The sequence below is a fragment of the Mus caroli genome, chromosome 2 (assembly GCF_900094665.2).
Source record: "Mus caroli chromosome 2, CAROLI_EIJ_v1.1, whole genome shotgun sequence".
In the NCBI taxonomy this organism is placed as follows: Eukaryota; Metazoa; Chordata; class Mammalia; order Rodentia; family Muridae; genus Mus; species Mus caroli.
Window position 1 is genome coordinate 136,072,953 of NC_034571.1, and position 13,013 is coordinate 136,085,965.

General features: G+C 44.6%; 1 protein-coding gene across 1 annotated transcript in view; it reads left to right on the forward strand.

Moving 5' to 3' along the window:
• The window catches only part of Pcsk2 (proprotein convertase subtilisin/kexin type 2), a 252,247-nt gene extending 239,234 nt beyond the window's left edge, over positions 1 to 13,013 (forward strand). Inside the window, exon 12 of the mRNA XM_021150157.2 lies at positions 10,118 to 13,013. Coding sequence (XP_021005816.1) covers positions 10,118 to 10,604 — 487 coding nt within the window. The 3' untranslated portion in view covers positions 10,605 to 13,013. The remainder of the gene's footprint in view (positions 1 to 10,117) is intronic.

Below are 13,013 nucleotides of genomic sequence, written 5' to 3' on the forward strand. Positions count from 1 at the left end.
CCTCTGCCTCTGCCTCTGCCTCTGCCTCTGCCTCTGCCTCTGCCTCTGCCTCTGCCTCTGCCTCTGCCTCTGCCTCTGCCTCTGCCTCTGGTTGTTCTTACTGCTGTGTGTGTACCTACGTTTGCCTGAGGTTTAATTGCCCCTAGCAAAAGACTTTGGCCTGCATTTATTAATCAGCATTACATGAAAGAATGAGGTATATTTTATAGAAATCTTTAACAGTTTTACAAGGTATTAAGTTTATTTGCTTCAACTGATCCCAAAGCATTCAATACTGCAAGTACGCCTCTATTAAATAATATCTTAAGCCACTTCCAACATACTGCAGATAGTTGTTGTATAAGGTTGTTTTTGGCCTGTTTGTTGCTTTCAATAAATAATTATCATAACACACATGCACTGCTATCTGATCCAGGACATGGAAAAGCACATAACTTAAGATTAGAGCTATACATTAGTGTTAAGCTGTAAAAGCAGATTACATGGAAAATTCAAGGCTAGTGAGATTGGTTGTTAATCCATTCTCTAAAAGACAAGTTAAACAAAGGCTAAGTGCACAGCAGAATATCAAGCTAAACTTAAGGAACCTCGGGTTGTAATCTTAACTTGGCCATAAGTTCCAGTAAAACTAAAGAGTTCCTGAAAGCTTTTGCATAGGAGGTGTGTTCTCTCACTGTTACTTTTTACAGATAAGGAAGCTGAGATGCAGAAAGCATAAGAAATGTACTCAAGGTCAAGGGACACCAAAACAAAGGAAAGGCCAAGACCTGGGCTCTTTTCACTATATGATTCTGGCCTTACTTCATTGACCAAGTGACCCCCTGTGCTCTCGTGTCCTATATCGGGCTATATGGCAGTCCTGCGAAAGCTATATGGCAAAAGCTGAAGTCACACTAATGATTACCTAGCTACTGAGTGGCCAAGATTGGATTTGAGTGAAAGCTATGTAGAACCTTATGTGTCTCAGTGAGTCTGCACTGAAGGGGGAGAAGCCTGGGGAAATTTTCTATTAAGAAGTTTCCTGAAGACTTTGAAAACCTACCTATAGAGGGGTCCCAAAAATCCATAACTGTCATTGCACTATGGAGTATCCAGTGTCCTTTGGGAGTAACAAACTCCCAAACAGAGAGCATTGCAACACACTGTCTGCCTGGGACACTTAGGGTTCTGCCCTATTGACCATGACTAATGGTTCCTGAAGTCAGTTATAGAAGCCTTGACCACTGCTGTCTCTTAGTAGAGTTTAGTAGAATTTCTTGAAAGTTTGGAGGCTGCAAAGCTTTATGGGTAGTGAAATGTTTTCTATCTACACCATCCAAAAGAGTAGCGATGTCTGTGGAGAACTAGAGATGCTAAACGTGCAACTGAGAGGCTGCAGCTCCCATTCAATCTGATTCCAAACTAATGTCAACACTAAGGTTCCTCTTCGGCAGGGGAATTGATGAACAGGGCAAACAGAATGGGAAATGACAATCTGATAACAACAGCTCCACGCAGAGTGTCAAGAATGTGAGGCTAGGAATGTGCCTGGCCTCATGTTACAGTCTTGGGCCTCCCTTGTGCTCCTGTTACTGGAAGAGCCACTGCTCATTTCTCACACACGGACAGCCATAGCAGCAGCAGCAGAGCTGACAGAGGTTTGACAGGCGAGCTTGGTGGATAACATAGGGCTGACCCCAGTGACCCGAAATCATTTCCAAGGAGTTCTGAAAGAGGGATGAATAGCCTCCAAACCACTGCTTTCTACGTCATTCGGGCTGCCCAGAAACAGCGGGCAAGGTGGAGAGGGCTCTCAGAACCAGTGATTGTCAGGTATATGAGTTTCCACAGCATTTATCTTTCCAGAGAAGGAGTCAATTTGAAAAGCAATTTTCTAAAGAACTTTATCAAGAGAGTCAGTGAAGGGTGCTCAAGAAGGATCAAAGGGAAGAGAAAACCGGCTGTGACCAGCTGTGCCAGCCATGTGCAAAGAACGGAATGAGGAATGAACTCTGCTGCCCCATTACCTGCACAGAGGGGAGCGCTGAGCGCAGGCCAGCCACTCACTCCTCCCCCTTGCCCCAACCCCAAGGGAACTGTTGCTACAGATCCTCTAGCTGGGTATGTGCTCCAACTGAGTTCCAGGGGGAATAAGGGGGGAAAAGAAATGTGTTAAAAGCGGATATGAACGTCAGAAGTGGTCTGGAGGAGAGCAAGAAGAATGTGCTATGTCCTGTAACAGCTGTGCGATCCTGCACAGTGGCTGCTGCACCACAGTGCCTTCCTGGGTGGGTCACTGGGCACCTGACCCTATCCTTTATACAGAAGAGGAACCCTAAATGGACACCCCACTAGGGGTTCCCACAAATGCAGCACTGTAGGCATTTTATACACTTGAGAAAGAGTGGCTGTTGTCTGTGACTAATGAAATAATCACAATACAGTTGATGATTCGTCACACAAGGGCGTTCCACTGAGTGCGCTGGGAAACACCTGCTTCTAGGCAGGAGTCCACTGACTGCTTGCTTAAAGCAAATACAGCAAGATAAAGATGGGAGCCAACTACCTTTGCGGGTGTATAGGACTTGAGCACTGGACTTTTGTGCATGTCCTCCTATGAGGTCAGCTTCCCTGAAGTGTCCTGCTGAGTGTTTGCATTGAAAGTGATCCAGAACACAGCCTAAGAATGAGCATTCTGTGACTGCTCGAAATATCTACTCCACAGCCACCTCCTATTTTAACTTCTAACATAACTCTTCCTAAGCACAGATCTTGATTTTTTTCATTTAGAATTAACATTTTTTCCTATTTTCTTTATATAAAAACAAGATGATGTCACTGTAGCAAAATCAAAACATAAATGAGAAGAAATAAATAAATAAGAAACCCCTGGAAATACATTTATCCTCCAGGGTGTGGGGGGACTTGGCTCCAGGACCTCAGATGCTTGGGACATCAATGGATACCGCTGTTGCTTGTGTAAAACCTCATCCGACATGCCTATGACCTGTGATATGCTCCCGCATGCTCCAGCTCACCTCTAGATATTAATGTAAAGGAATATGTGTTAATTTAGCTATTCCTTATGCTGTACTGTTTATACAACAAAGAAGAGGGGGAGTCTTACGTATGCTCAGTACCAATGTGATCTTCTTCCAGAGTTTTCCCATCTGCCATTGGTTGACACCATGAGTTAGCAAGCCATGGATTAGGAGCTATATCATCTTAGTTCTCCAGAGGCCATGGTACTTGCAAAACTCCTGCCTGTGAGGAGAGGGTGGTGTCCTTTCTTTTTTGTAGTACTGAAGCTGAACCCAGGGCAGCTATAAGCAGCCTGGGCAAGTGCTCTACCACTAAGCCACACTTCCAGCAAGGAGCTGTCAATCTGCCAAGCTTCTTTCTGGGATTCACATCAGTCTTTTCATTTCAAAGAACCTAACATTCCAATGCGGTCCAATTAAGCAGATCCTGTTTTGGGGACCCCAGCTCCTGTGCAGTGAACACAAGAGTTGGAGGAACAGAAATTCTCCCTCTCCGTAGCTCCAGACAAGCCACACTCCCCTGGCATGGCTTTCTGATCCCTGTATACATTCCAACCTCCACGGCTAGGAAATTTTGTAATTCCTAACAAAAATCTACATTTGTTCCCACCCCAATCTGATTTTTGGCTTTCCAAAATGTGTAATAACCTTTCAATGTTTTTATCCACTTCCCTCCATCTCTCCCTAAACCCACTCTCACAAGTATACAGTGCCCCAGCTCAAGGCCCTGGGCAGGAAGTAGCTGTCCTGTGTTTCCTCTGTCCTTGTCACCTTGCTGACACTTTTCCCTTTGTCTCTGTCTCTAATGTCATACCTAAGTAAGGTGGAGCAGGGTGTAGGAGAAACAGACAGCAGAATGGACAGCTAGCCTCTGCACACTAGATGTCAAGGCAGTGCCAGCGTAGTTTTCTCTACAAGGACTTCTCAAGGGCTTTTGCTTGTCTGATTTCAACTTTTGAGATAGTGACTAACTTGCCACTTGCTCCTGTTGACCTTGAACTCCTAGCAGTCCTTCTCCTCCTGCCTCTGAAGTCCTGACATTACAGGAACAAGAGGAACTAGAAAGATTGAAGTTACAAGACGGAATAGACCAGTATTCTCTGCAGCCAAGAATGACATGAGTCACTTCGATGCTGAGTGGAGACAGGTGGTGTTGCAGGGATGGGAAGTTGCCTGGAATGGAGCCTGAGAACCAATTTGAATATATATGCTTTACAGATGGGAGGCTTTTCAGAAAGCCCCTGTTAGGAGTGACCGGTTCGAAGCAAGCAGGAAGGACCTGAGAAGGATGCATATCCTGTGTGTGCTCCTGTGACCCGAGCCACCTGGATGCTGGACCATCAGTGGCACTCAACAGATGCCCCACTTTGACCTGAAGCACTTGTGCTTGTGTCTGATGTATGTTTTTTCCAGCCAAGCATCTTCAGCCCCTCGTGCTCACACAGCTGGAGAAGGGATGGGCTCTGGACTGGGCACTGGCACCATCTACTGAATCTCTTCAGCTAGGATGTGCCTGTATCTTAGGTTTGGCCCCATGCATATTTCTCTTCTTCTGTCAACCCTAGAGTGGTTCTCTCACTTGCAGGACTCATTAAGTCAGAGACTCGAGTGTGTGTTGTGCTTCGGATGTACACTGAGCTAAGATGTCCCCCCTGCCTCTGATTCTTAAACAATCAAAGAAATACAACCTGTGCTCTCAAAAGGAATTTTCTACCAAAGTTTTTACAAACTCATTTGAAAAGAGAATGTCCTTGAGTGACTCCGGTCCTAAGTACCCTGGATCTAATTGAAACAGAAAAAACAACTTCCCTGTGCCCAGAGGCCTGTCTCAGAGGTGGATTGAATCATTAAGATAATAGACTGTTTTATTAGTGGTGGTGTTTTGCTTTGTTTTGTGACAAGGCTTTTATATGTAGCCCAGCATCAACTTGAATTTGCTATGTAGCCCAGGCTAGCCTGAAACTCAAGTTCCTCCTGCTAGCTCCCGTCTGCTGGGATTACAGGTGTGCACCTCTCTGCCCAACCAACAATGAGTTGTGTTCAGCAGATAATGAGTAAGTTACACGGCACGGAAGGCAGTTATTACAGTAACCATCCTGTTGTCCGCTTGTGAGTTTCCTTTTTTTTTTAATTAGGTATTTTCCTCGTTTACATTTTCAATGCTATCCCAAAAGTCCCCCATACCCACCCCCCCAATCCCCTACCCACCCACTCCCCCTTCTTGGCCCTGGGGTTCCCCTGTACTGGGGCATATAAAGTTTGCAAGTCCAATGGGCCTCTCTTTGCAGTGATGGCCGACTAGGCCATCTTTTGATACATATGCAGCTAGAGACAAGAGCTCCGGGGTACTGGTTAGTTCATATTGTTGTTCTACCTATAGGGTTGCAGTTCCCTTTAGCTCCTTGGGTAATTTCTCTAGCTCCTCCATTGGGGGCCGTGTGATCCATCCAATAGCTGACTGTGATCATCCACTTCTGTGTTTGCTAGGCCCCGGCATAGTCTCACAAGAGACAGCTATATCTGGGTCCTTTCAGCAAAATCTTGCTAGTGTATGCAATGGTGTCAGCATTTGGAAGCTGATTATGGGATGGATCCCTGCATATGGCATTCACAAGATGGTCCATCCTTTCGTCACAGCTCCAAATTTTGTCTCTGTAACTCCTTCCATGGGTGCCTTGTTCCCATTTCTAAGAAGGTGCAAAGTGTCCACACTTTGGTCTTCGTTCTTCTTGAATTTCATGCGTTTAGCTAATTGTATCTTATATCTTGGGTATCCTAAGTTTCTGGGATAATATTCACTTATCAGTGAGTACATATTGTGAGAGTTCCTTTGTGATTGGGTTACCTCACTCAGGATGATGCCCTCCAGGTCCATCCATTTGCCTAGGAATTTCATAAATTCATTTTTTTAATAGCTGAGTAGTACTCCATCCAGTGGAAAAAAGACAGCATTTTCAACAAATGGTGCTGGCACAACTGGCGGTTATCATGTAGAAAAATGTGAATTGATCCATTTCTATCTCCTTGTACTAAGGTCAAATCTAAGTGGATTAAGGAACTCCACATAAAACCAGAGACACTGAAACTTATAGAGGAGAAAGTAGGGAAAAGCCTCAAAGATATGGGTACAGGGGAAAAATTCCTGAATAGAACAGCAATGGCTTGTGCTGTAAGATCGAGAATCGATAAATGGGACCTCATAGAATTGCAAAGCTTCTGCAAGGCAAAAGACACCGTCAATAAGACAAAAAGGCCACCAACAGATTGGGAAAAGATCTTTACCTATCCCAAATCAGATAGGGGACTAATATCCAATATATATAAAGAACTCAAGAAGGTGGACTCCAGAAAATCAAATAACCCCATTAAAAAATGGGGCTCAGAGCTGAACAAAGAATTCTCACCTGAGGAATACCAAATGACTGAGAAGCACCTGAAAAAATGTTCAACATCCTTAATCATCAGGGAAATGCAAATCAAAACAACCCTGAGATTCCACCTCACACCAGTCAGAATGGCTAAGATCAAAAATTCAGGTGACAGCAGATGCTGGCGAGGATGTGGAGAAAGAGGAACACTCCTCCATTGTTGGTGGGATTGCAAGCTTGTACAACCACTCTGGAAATCAGTCTGGCGGTTCCTCAGAAAATTGGACATAGTACTACCGGAGGATCCAGCAATACCTCTNCTGGGCATATATCCAGAAGATGTCCCAACCGGTAANAANGACACATGCTCCACTATGTTCATAGCAGCCCTATTTATCATAGCCAGAAGCTGGAAAGAACCCAGATGTCCCTCAACAGAGGAATGGATACAGCTTGTAAGTTTCCTGAACTCACTTTTCAAGTGACTGAACTTTCCAAGTGAGCCAAGAGCGTAGGAATAGGATACTGTTCAGACTATGTCAGGCATCTTCCTGACTTCATTCTTTGCAAATCCCAGTCCCCTTGGATACCGTCTTCACAGAAACCCTGTGGCAAACTGTTCTCATACCTTTAGGTGCTAGCCATTCTAGAAACCTCCAAAGGGTGGCCAGAAATCCTGCATTGTTAATCTACCAGGAAGAAACTGGCACTCATAAACACAGAAGACCAGGACCCCTCCCACATATCATTGTTCTTATCAGATTCAGATTATCAGACAAAAACAGTTTCCACTTGTGCTTTCTATCTGGGATTAACTATCATATCAATGAATAAAAAGTTAATTAAATTAAAATTCTAAAGTAAACCTTCAGCTCCTCATTCGTGCTCGCTGCAGCTTAAGTGTTCCGTTGCCATAGGTGGGCAGTGCCTACTGTACAAGTGTGCCCAGGTACAGAACACTTCCACCGAAGTAGGAGGTTCTGTAGGCCAATGCCAATCCAGCCATTTACAAATATGCTCTGTATACATACATGTATAAAACTGACTTCCAAAGCTGGCTTCATGACTGCTCACCAACAAATTCTGAAGAGCCTAGGACTAAAATGCCACTTCCCCACTGTCCCCAGCTCTCTATAGCCAGTAGCTGCTTTGTGGGCCATCGAGCATTGGTGCCACTTCACTCCATGGAGATACCTATTTTCTGCATTACTTTTACAGCTACTGTGATAAAATTCCCTGCCCAAAGCAACTTATTTGGCTCATAGTTCAAGGTTATAGTCCATCTTGGCAGGGATGTTACAATAGCAGCAACTTGAGGCAACTGGTCAAATCCTATCTATGGTCAGAGAGCAGAGAATGGCAAATGCCAGTGTTGAGTTTATAATGATACAGTCCAGAGTCCCCATTCAGAAAATGGCCCCACCTATAGCAATTAACCCAACCAATATACTCCCTCACAGTCATGATCAGAGGCTAACCTGAGTCTAAATGATCCCTCACCGATGGGCCTAGAGGCTTGTTCCCTGGGAGATGCTAGATCCTGTCAAGCTGACAATGATGGTGTTAAACATCATAGTTTTCAAGTTGCTCTGGAGAGTATGCCTTAATCAAACATGGTGTTTGCTTCCGGAAACCCTCTCAGACTTGTGATCTTGGTTCCAAGGATAATACAGAATCAGGCATGGCACCAAGCTGGTTGTGTGTGATGAGAATCTTTTTGTAAATGCGTTCTACGAGATATATGTTTTAAGATAGCTATCATTTCATTAAAACAAATAAGTGTGTACTGTTAGGAGTTCTAAGTGTAAAGTCATATAGAATGAGGATACTTCATAGACAAGGAGTTAGGGAAGAGCCCTAACAGGTACCATGAGCCAGGGACTGTGCTTGGTGCTTTCACACAGTCATTAACCTCACAGGTCCACCTACAGCAGACACACTTCAAACACTTAAATAATTTTCCTGATCTTGCATGACCTGTAAGTGTAAATTCTAATCCCAGTATGTTTCCAGACTCTGCAGTTCTCCCATCATGCCGTGCTGTCCTCACATAGTCTCCCAGAAGGAGGTATGCTGTAAGCATAGATAGCCTAGAGAATGCCTGGGCTGGCCTCCCAGGTCCCCAGCTCTAGCCAAACACACCCCCAAAATCAACCGGTCTCTCATTTGAATGAATTAAACTACCTTCAGCATTATTAGTGGTAGAATGGTTGAGCATCCCCAAGCTAAGAATCAAACATGCTCCAAGATTCAAAATGATACTAAGTGGAAAATCTCACACTGGATTTCATGTGACAGATTCTGGTAAAAACATCGCTGTATAGATGAAAGTATTATTTATGATTATCTTCAGGATGGTATATCAGGATATGAAACATATACGAGTTCTCTGTTTCAACTTGCCTTCCATCTCCAAAATATGCATAAGCACGTATTCCAATGTTCCAAATCGAAAGCACTGCTAGTCCCAGGCATTTGCAATAAGGAGGACTCAGTCTGTGGGAACAATTAAATCAGCAATAGCTCCCATCCATGGGACTTAGCATTTTGAAAGAAAGGCACCGTGGAAACTTCTTTTTGCAGTGCGCAGCTAGCTGTCCATGCAGAGGACAAAGTACTGAGAATCAATGACTATTGAGCGATCAGTCCTAAATGAGACATTATACCAAGTCCCCGAGACTCAGAAAACATTGCGGAAGAAGGGACAGAGAGAATGTAAAAACCAGAAGATAAGGAAGAGTGGTGTGAAATGCTGTTTTCCAGCCTTGACGCGGTCATGGCTCATTAAATCACAGCAGCTGTGGTCACCTACACAGTCTACACAAGACAGAGCCCTTAATGACAAATAGAGGAGAGGGGCCCATGGGGCTCCACCACTAGCTGCGGAGTCCCCAGCAATTGATAGCTGGGGAGGGGGACTGTCATTTTTCTTCAGGGTGTGGCCACTGTTACCCATGCCTTGGTGGACAGCCTCAGACCCATGAATGTACGGGCAGCATTAGTTGGACTTAGTAAGTTGTTTTTCAAGAAGAAATACATGAAAACAAAAAGGGGGCCGTGTTGGGGGCACCAGGGGAGTGGGATGGGAAATCGGAGGGTGGGGTGGATATGATCAAGAGACACATAATTTATGACATTATCAAAGAATAAATTGAAAATGTTCTTTTTTATAAAAAGAAAAATACATCATTATGAGACCTTTTTCTCCATCTGAGTTGCTCTTAAAGTTAGCCCTAAGACCTGACCTTGCCAATCTGGGACAATGAGTCAGGCCACTGAGAACCGGGAGGGGGTGGGGGATGCCAGAGAACTCTTACGGACCACAATCTGTCAGTCACTGATGCAGGATTCTCCTGAGGAATTAAATCCCTGGCACCTGTAGCTGCCCTGCACCGACTGAGCAGATTCTCATGGTGTTGGCAGGGAAAGAAACTGGGAGAGAGCTGACCTAGTCAGGCTATGTGGGAACTGTGGGAGCTGTAGCTGCAGGTGACTCAGGGGGGCCTGGGGGATGTAGGAAGGACACCAACAGTGGCTACAACCGTCCCTTTACAAGGAATGTTCACTCTCAGAATCACACAGTTGATGTGAAAGCCAAAACCCAGATCAGTCTCAATAATTAATCCCAAAGTACTTTCTCTTCCTGCTACAAAATAGTGTCTTGAAACCTCTTCTCATGGCATGTATACCAAACACTCTTACCTAATCTCCTCCCCTCTCTGTCCTCAGAAAAATACCACCCACCGGCAAGCTGGTACTGACCCTCAAAACAAACGCATGTGAGGGGAAGGAAAACTTCGTCCGCTACCTGGAGCACGTCCAAGCTGTCATCACAGTCAACGCGACCAGGAGAGGAGACCTGAACATCAACATGACCTCCCCGATGGGCACCAAGTCCATTTTGCTGAGCCGGCGTCCCAGAGACGACGACTCCAAGGTGGGCTTTGACAAGTGGCCTTTCATGACCACCCACACCTGGGGGGAGGATGCCCGAGGGACCTGGACCCTGGAGCTGGGATTTGTGGGCAGTGCACCACAGAAGGGGTTGCTGAAGGAATGGACCCTGATGCTTCACGGCACACAGAGTGCCCCGTACATCGATCAGGTGGTGAGGGATTACCAGTCTAAGCTGGCCATGTCCAAGAAGCAAGAGCTGGAGGAAGAGCTGGATGAGGCTGTGGAGAGAAGTCTGCAAAGTATCCTGAGAAAGAACTAGGGCCACACTTCCGCCTTCACCTCCCCTTCCTCCCTGTCTCTGCCTCTCCTTGCTCCACAGTTCTGGCAGCCACCAGCCACCCAGCAATTCCTGTTCCCCCCGACACAAGCAATCCCAGCCTGGTCTGAAGCTTTGCTCGCTGTCAATGATTATTTTCACTACAATGGAAGCAACCGTTTTTATTCTGTAGCCCAAATATAGCGTTCCTACCAACATCTATGTCCTATGTGTGACTCGACCTTTATTTCTGTCATGTAAATGGGTGGTTGTACTGCACTTGAAACCAGGAAAGCTCTGCCCTCGCTTTTTTTTTTTCCCCTATCTGAGAAGAGAAGAGAATGCATCTAAAAAGCCACACATGGTGACTCAAGAATATTCGTGGTCTCAGCTAAGATGCTGATAGAGAGTGAACTCCACAGCTCTAGCATGGGGGGTTGGAGGGTGGCTTGGATTAAGCAAGGCTAGTCAGGGATGTAAACTGAGGTGTCTGATGAGAACGATGCTGTCCCCCAGGGAGCCCTGAAGCCCAAATACTGGATAGGCTGAGGAAGTTTAAAAGGCATGAGCTTTGAAAGTTTAATCCCAATACCCAAATCGTGTCCCCTCTGCTCTGCCAGGATGGCATAAAATGAAAACACATGGCTCTTCTGTCACCAGCTACTGCTCTTCATTGGGACTGAACCCACTGGAGCAGCAGTTTTCAGGTACTCTTTACGCGGCCATCCAAGAGAGAAACTACAAGGTCGATCTAGCTGCTGACTGGCTAAGAGCAGTTTACCAATTTTAGAAATAGGAGCATCCCCTTCCCTGAGTGGTTTTAAAGCTCCCTGTTATGACACAACCAAGAGGCAAGAGGTTTTTTGTTTTGGTTTGGTTTTGGTTTTGATTTGGTTTTGACAGCTTCACCCACACCAACCAGGGCTTTTGATTTCCCAAAACTATCACTGGAGTGCAATATCTCCCTCCCTCAAGTTGTAATTTCACTGGTGTTTTGGAGAAATGAGTCACTGTTTGAGAAGGGGCCATTGGATGAAGGGGGCACATCAGAAGGCATGAGTGGCCACACTTATGTGGACCTCTAGTTGCTACAAGCTTGTTGCATGGAGAGGGGCCCATGCCACCTCATTCCCCATAACTCGAAGCCAGAAGGGAAGCAAGAGACAACCTCTTTCAAGAAAACACATGTTGTCACCATAGCAACCATGAGAATATCTAGCAAGCACCCCAAAGGTGACAGCTGTCAACTTTAAAAGACATGCTTCATTCCCAGTTTCTATCTAAAGTAACCCACTGTCACTTGGAGTGCCCGCCCAAGGATTGGCTTCCCACTCAGATCTCAGTGTCCATTGGTCCTCCCCCAACCCTAGGCTCTCGCCCTCCCTTCCCTGAAGCATGTGCAGAGCCTGGAGTTCCTTTGCTGAAGCCAGCAACTCAGAAGCACTAAGGTTCCGTTCCTGGGGGGCGACTTTAGGAGAGAATTCTGGGAAGCTTCTTTCATTCCTTTTGTCCCCCATTTTAGCCTGGATTTTGTCTTCTCTGGCACCTTGTAACATTCCCTGTGTCATGCTTTTGAGTGTAATAATATTTATGATTTCTAAAAGGAATTTATTATTTGTTACAAAGGTCTTTTTAAACCACCTTAGATTTAAAGAAAAAAATGGCAATCATTGAGAATTCATTTCACATTAATGGTCTGGAAATAAAACCAAAGGACATTCTGTGTGCACGTATACATAAATGCACACAGAAATATATATATACATATGTAGACTATATACATGTGTATATGTGTGTATATATACCTGTATAAATGTACATACACACATATACCTAAATGTGGGTGTATTCTGTATGTATTGAAGACACAGACGCCATATACATCTCTAAAAGAGTATTCAGAAAATATCGAAATGATTCCGGCCGAGTAGAAGGCCGGTAGAGATTCAGGTGAAATGTCTGTCCATCTCTTCCCATTATGACACCTCTGTAATTTTGAAGCTCTCTGTATAAACATTAATTGTCTTATATGAGCAGCAGAAATATAAAATAGTTGTCCATATTTTCACATTTGTGGTATAATTTATGAAATTAGAGAGTAACTTATCTGCTTCTTAATAGAAATGGCAAGTTTTGATATGAGTATATAGTATATAAAGACAAATAGTGCTAAGTATAAATATTTGGTCTCTATTTCATCTTTGGCATCAGTATTAGCACCAACTGTCAAGCTAGTGATGTTTTTTATGATGCCCCTGAGTCTGATGCAAGAGACAGTCATTTATTTTAAAAACTGAAGAGCAAGTGAATAACAATCAGGTTAACATTGTTACTCCCTGTGACAAGAATTTTTAAGCAAATTTAAAAATATATGTTGTAAATTAGGAGGCTCAACAATAAAACATACCTTCC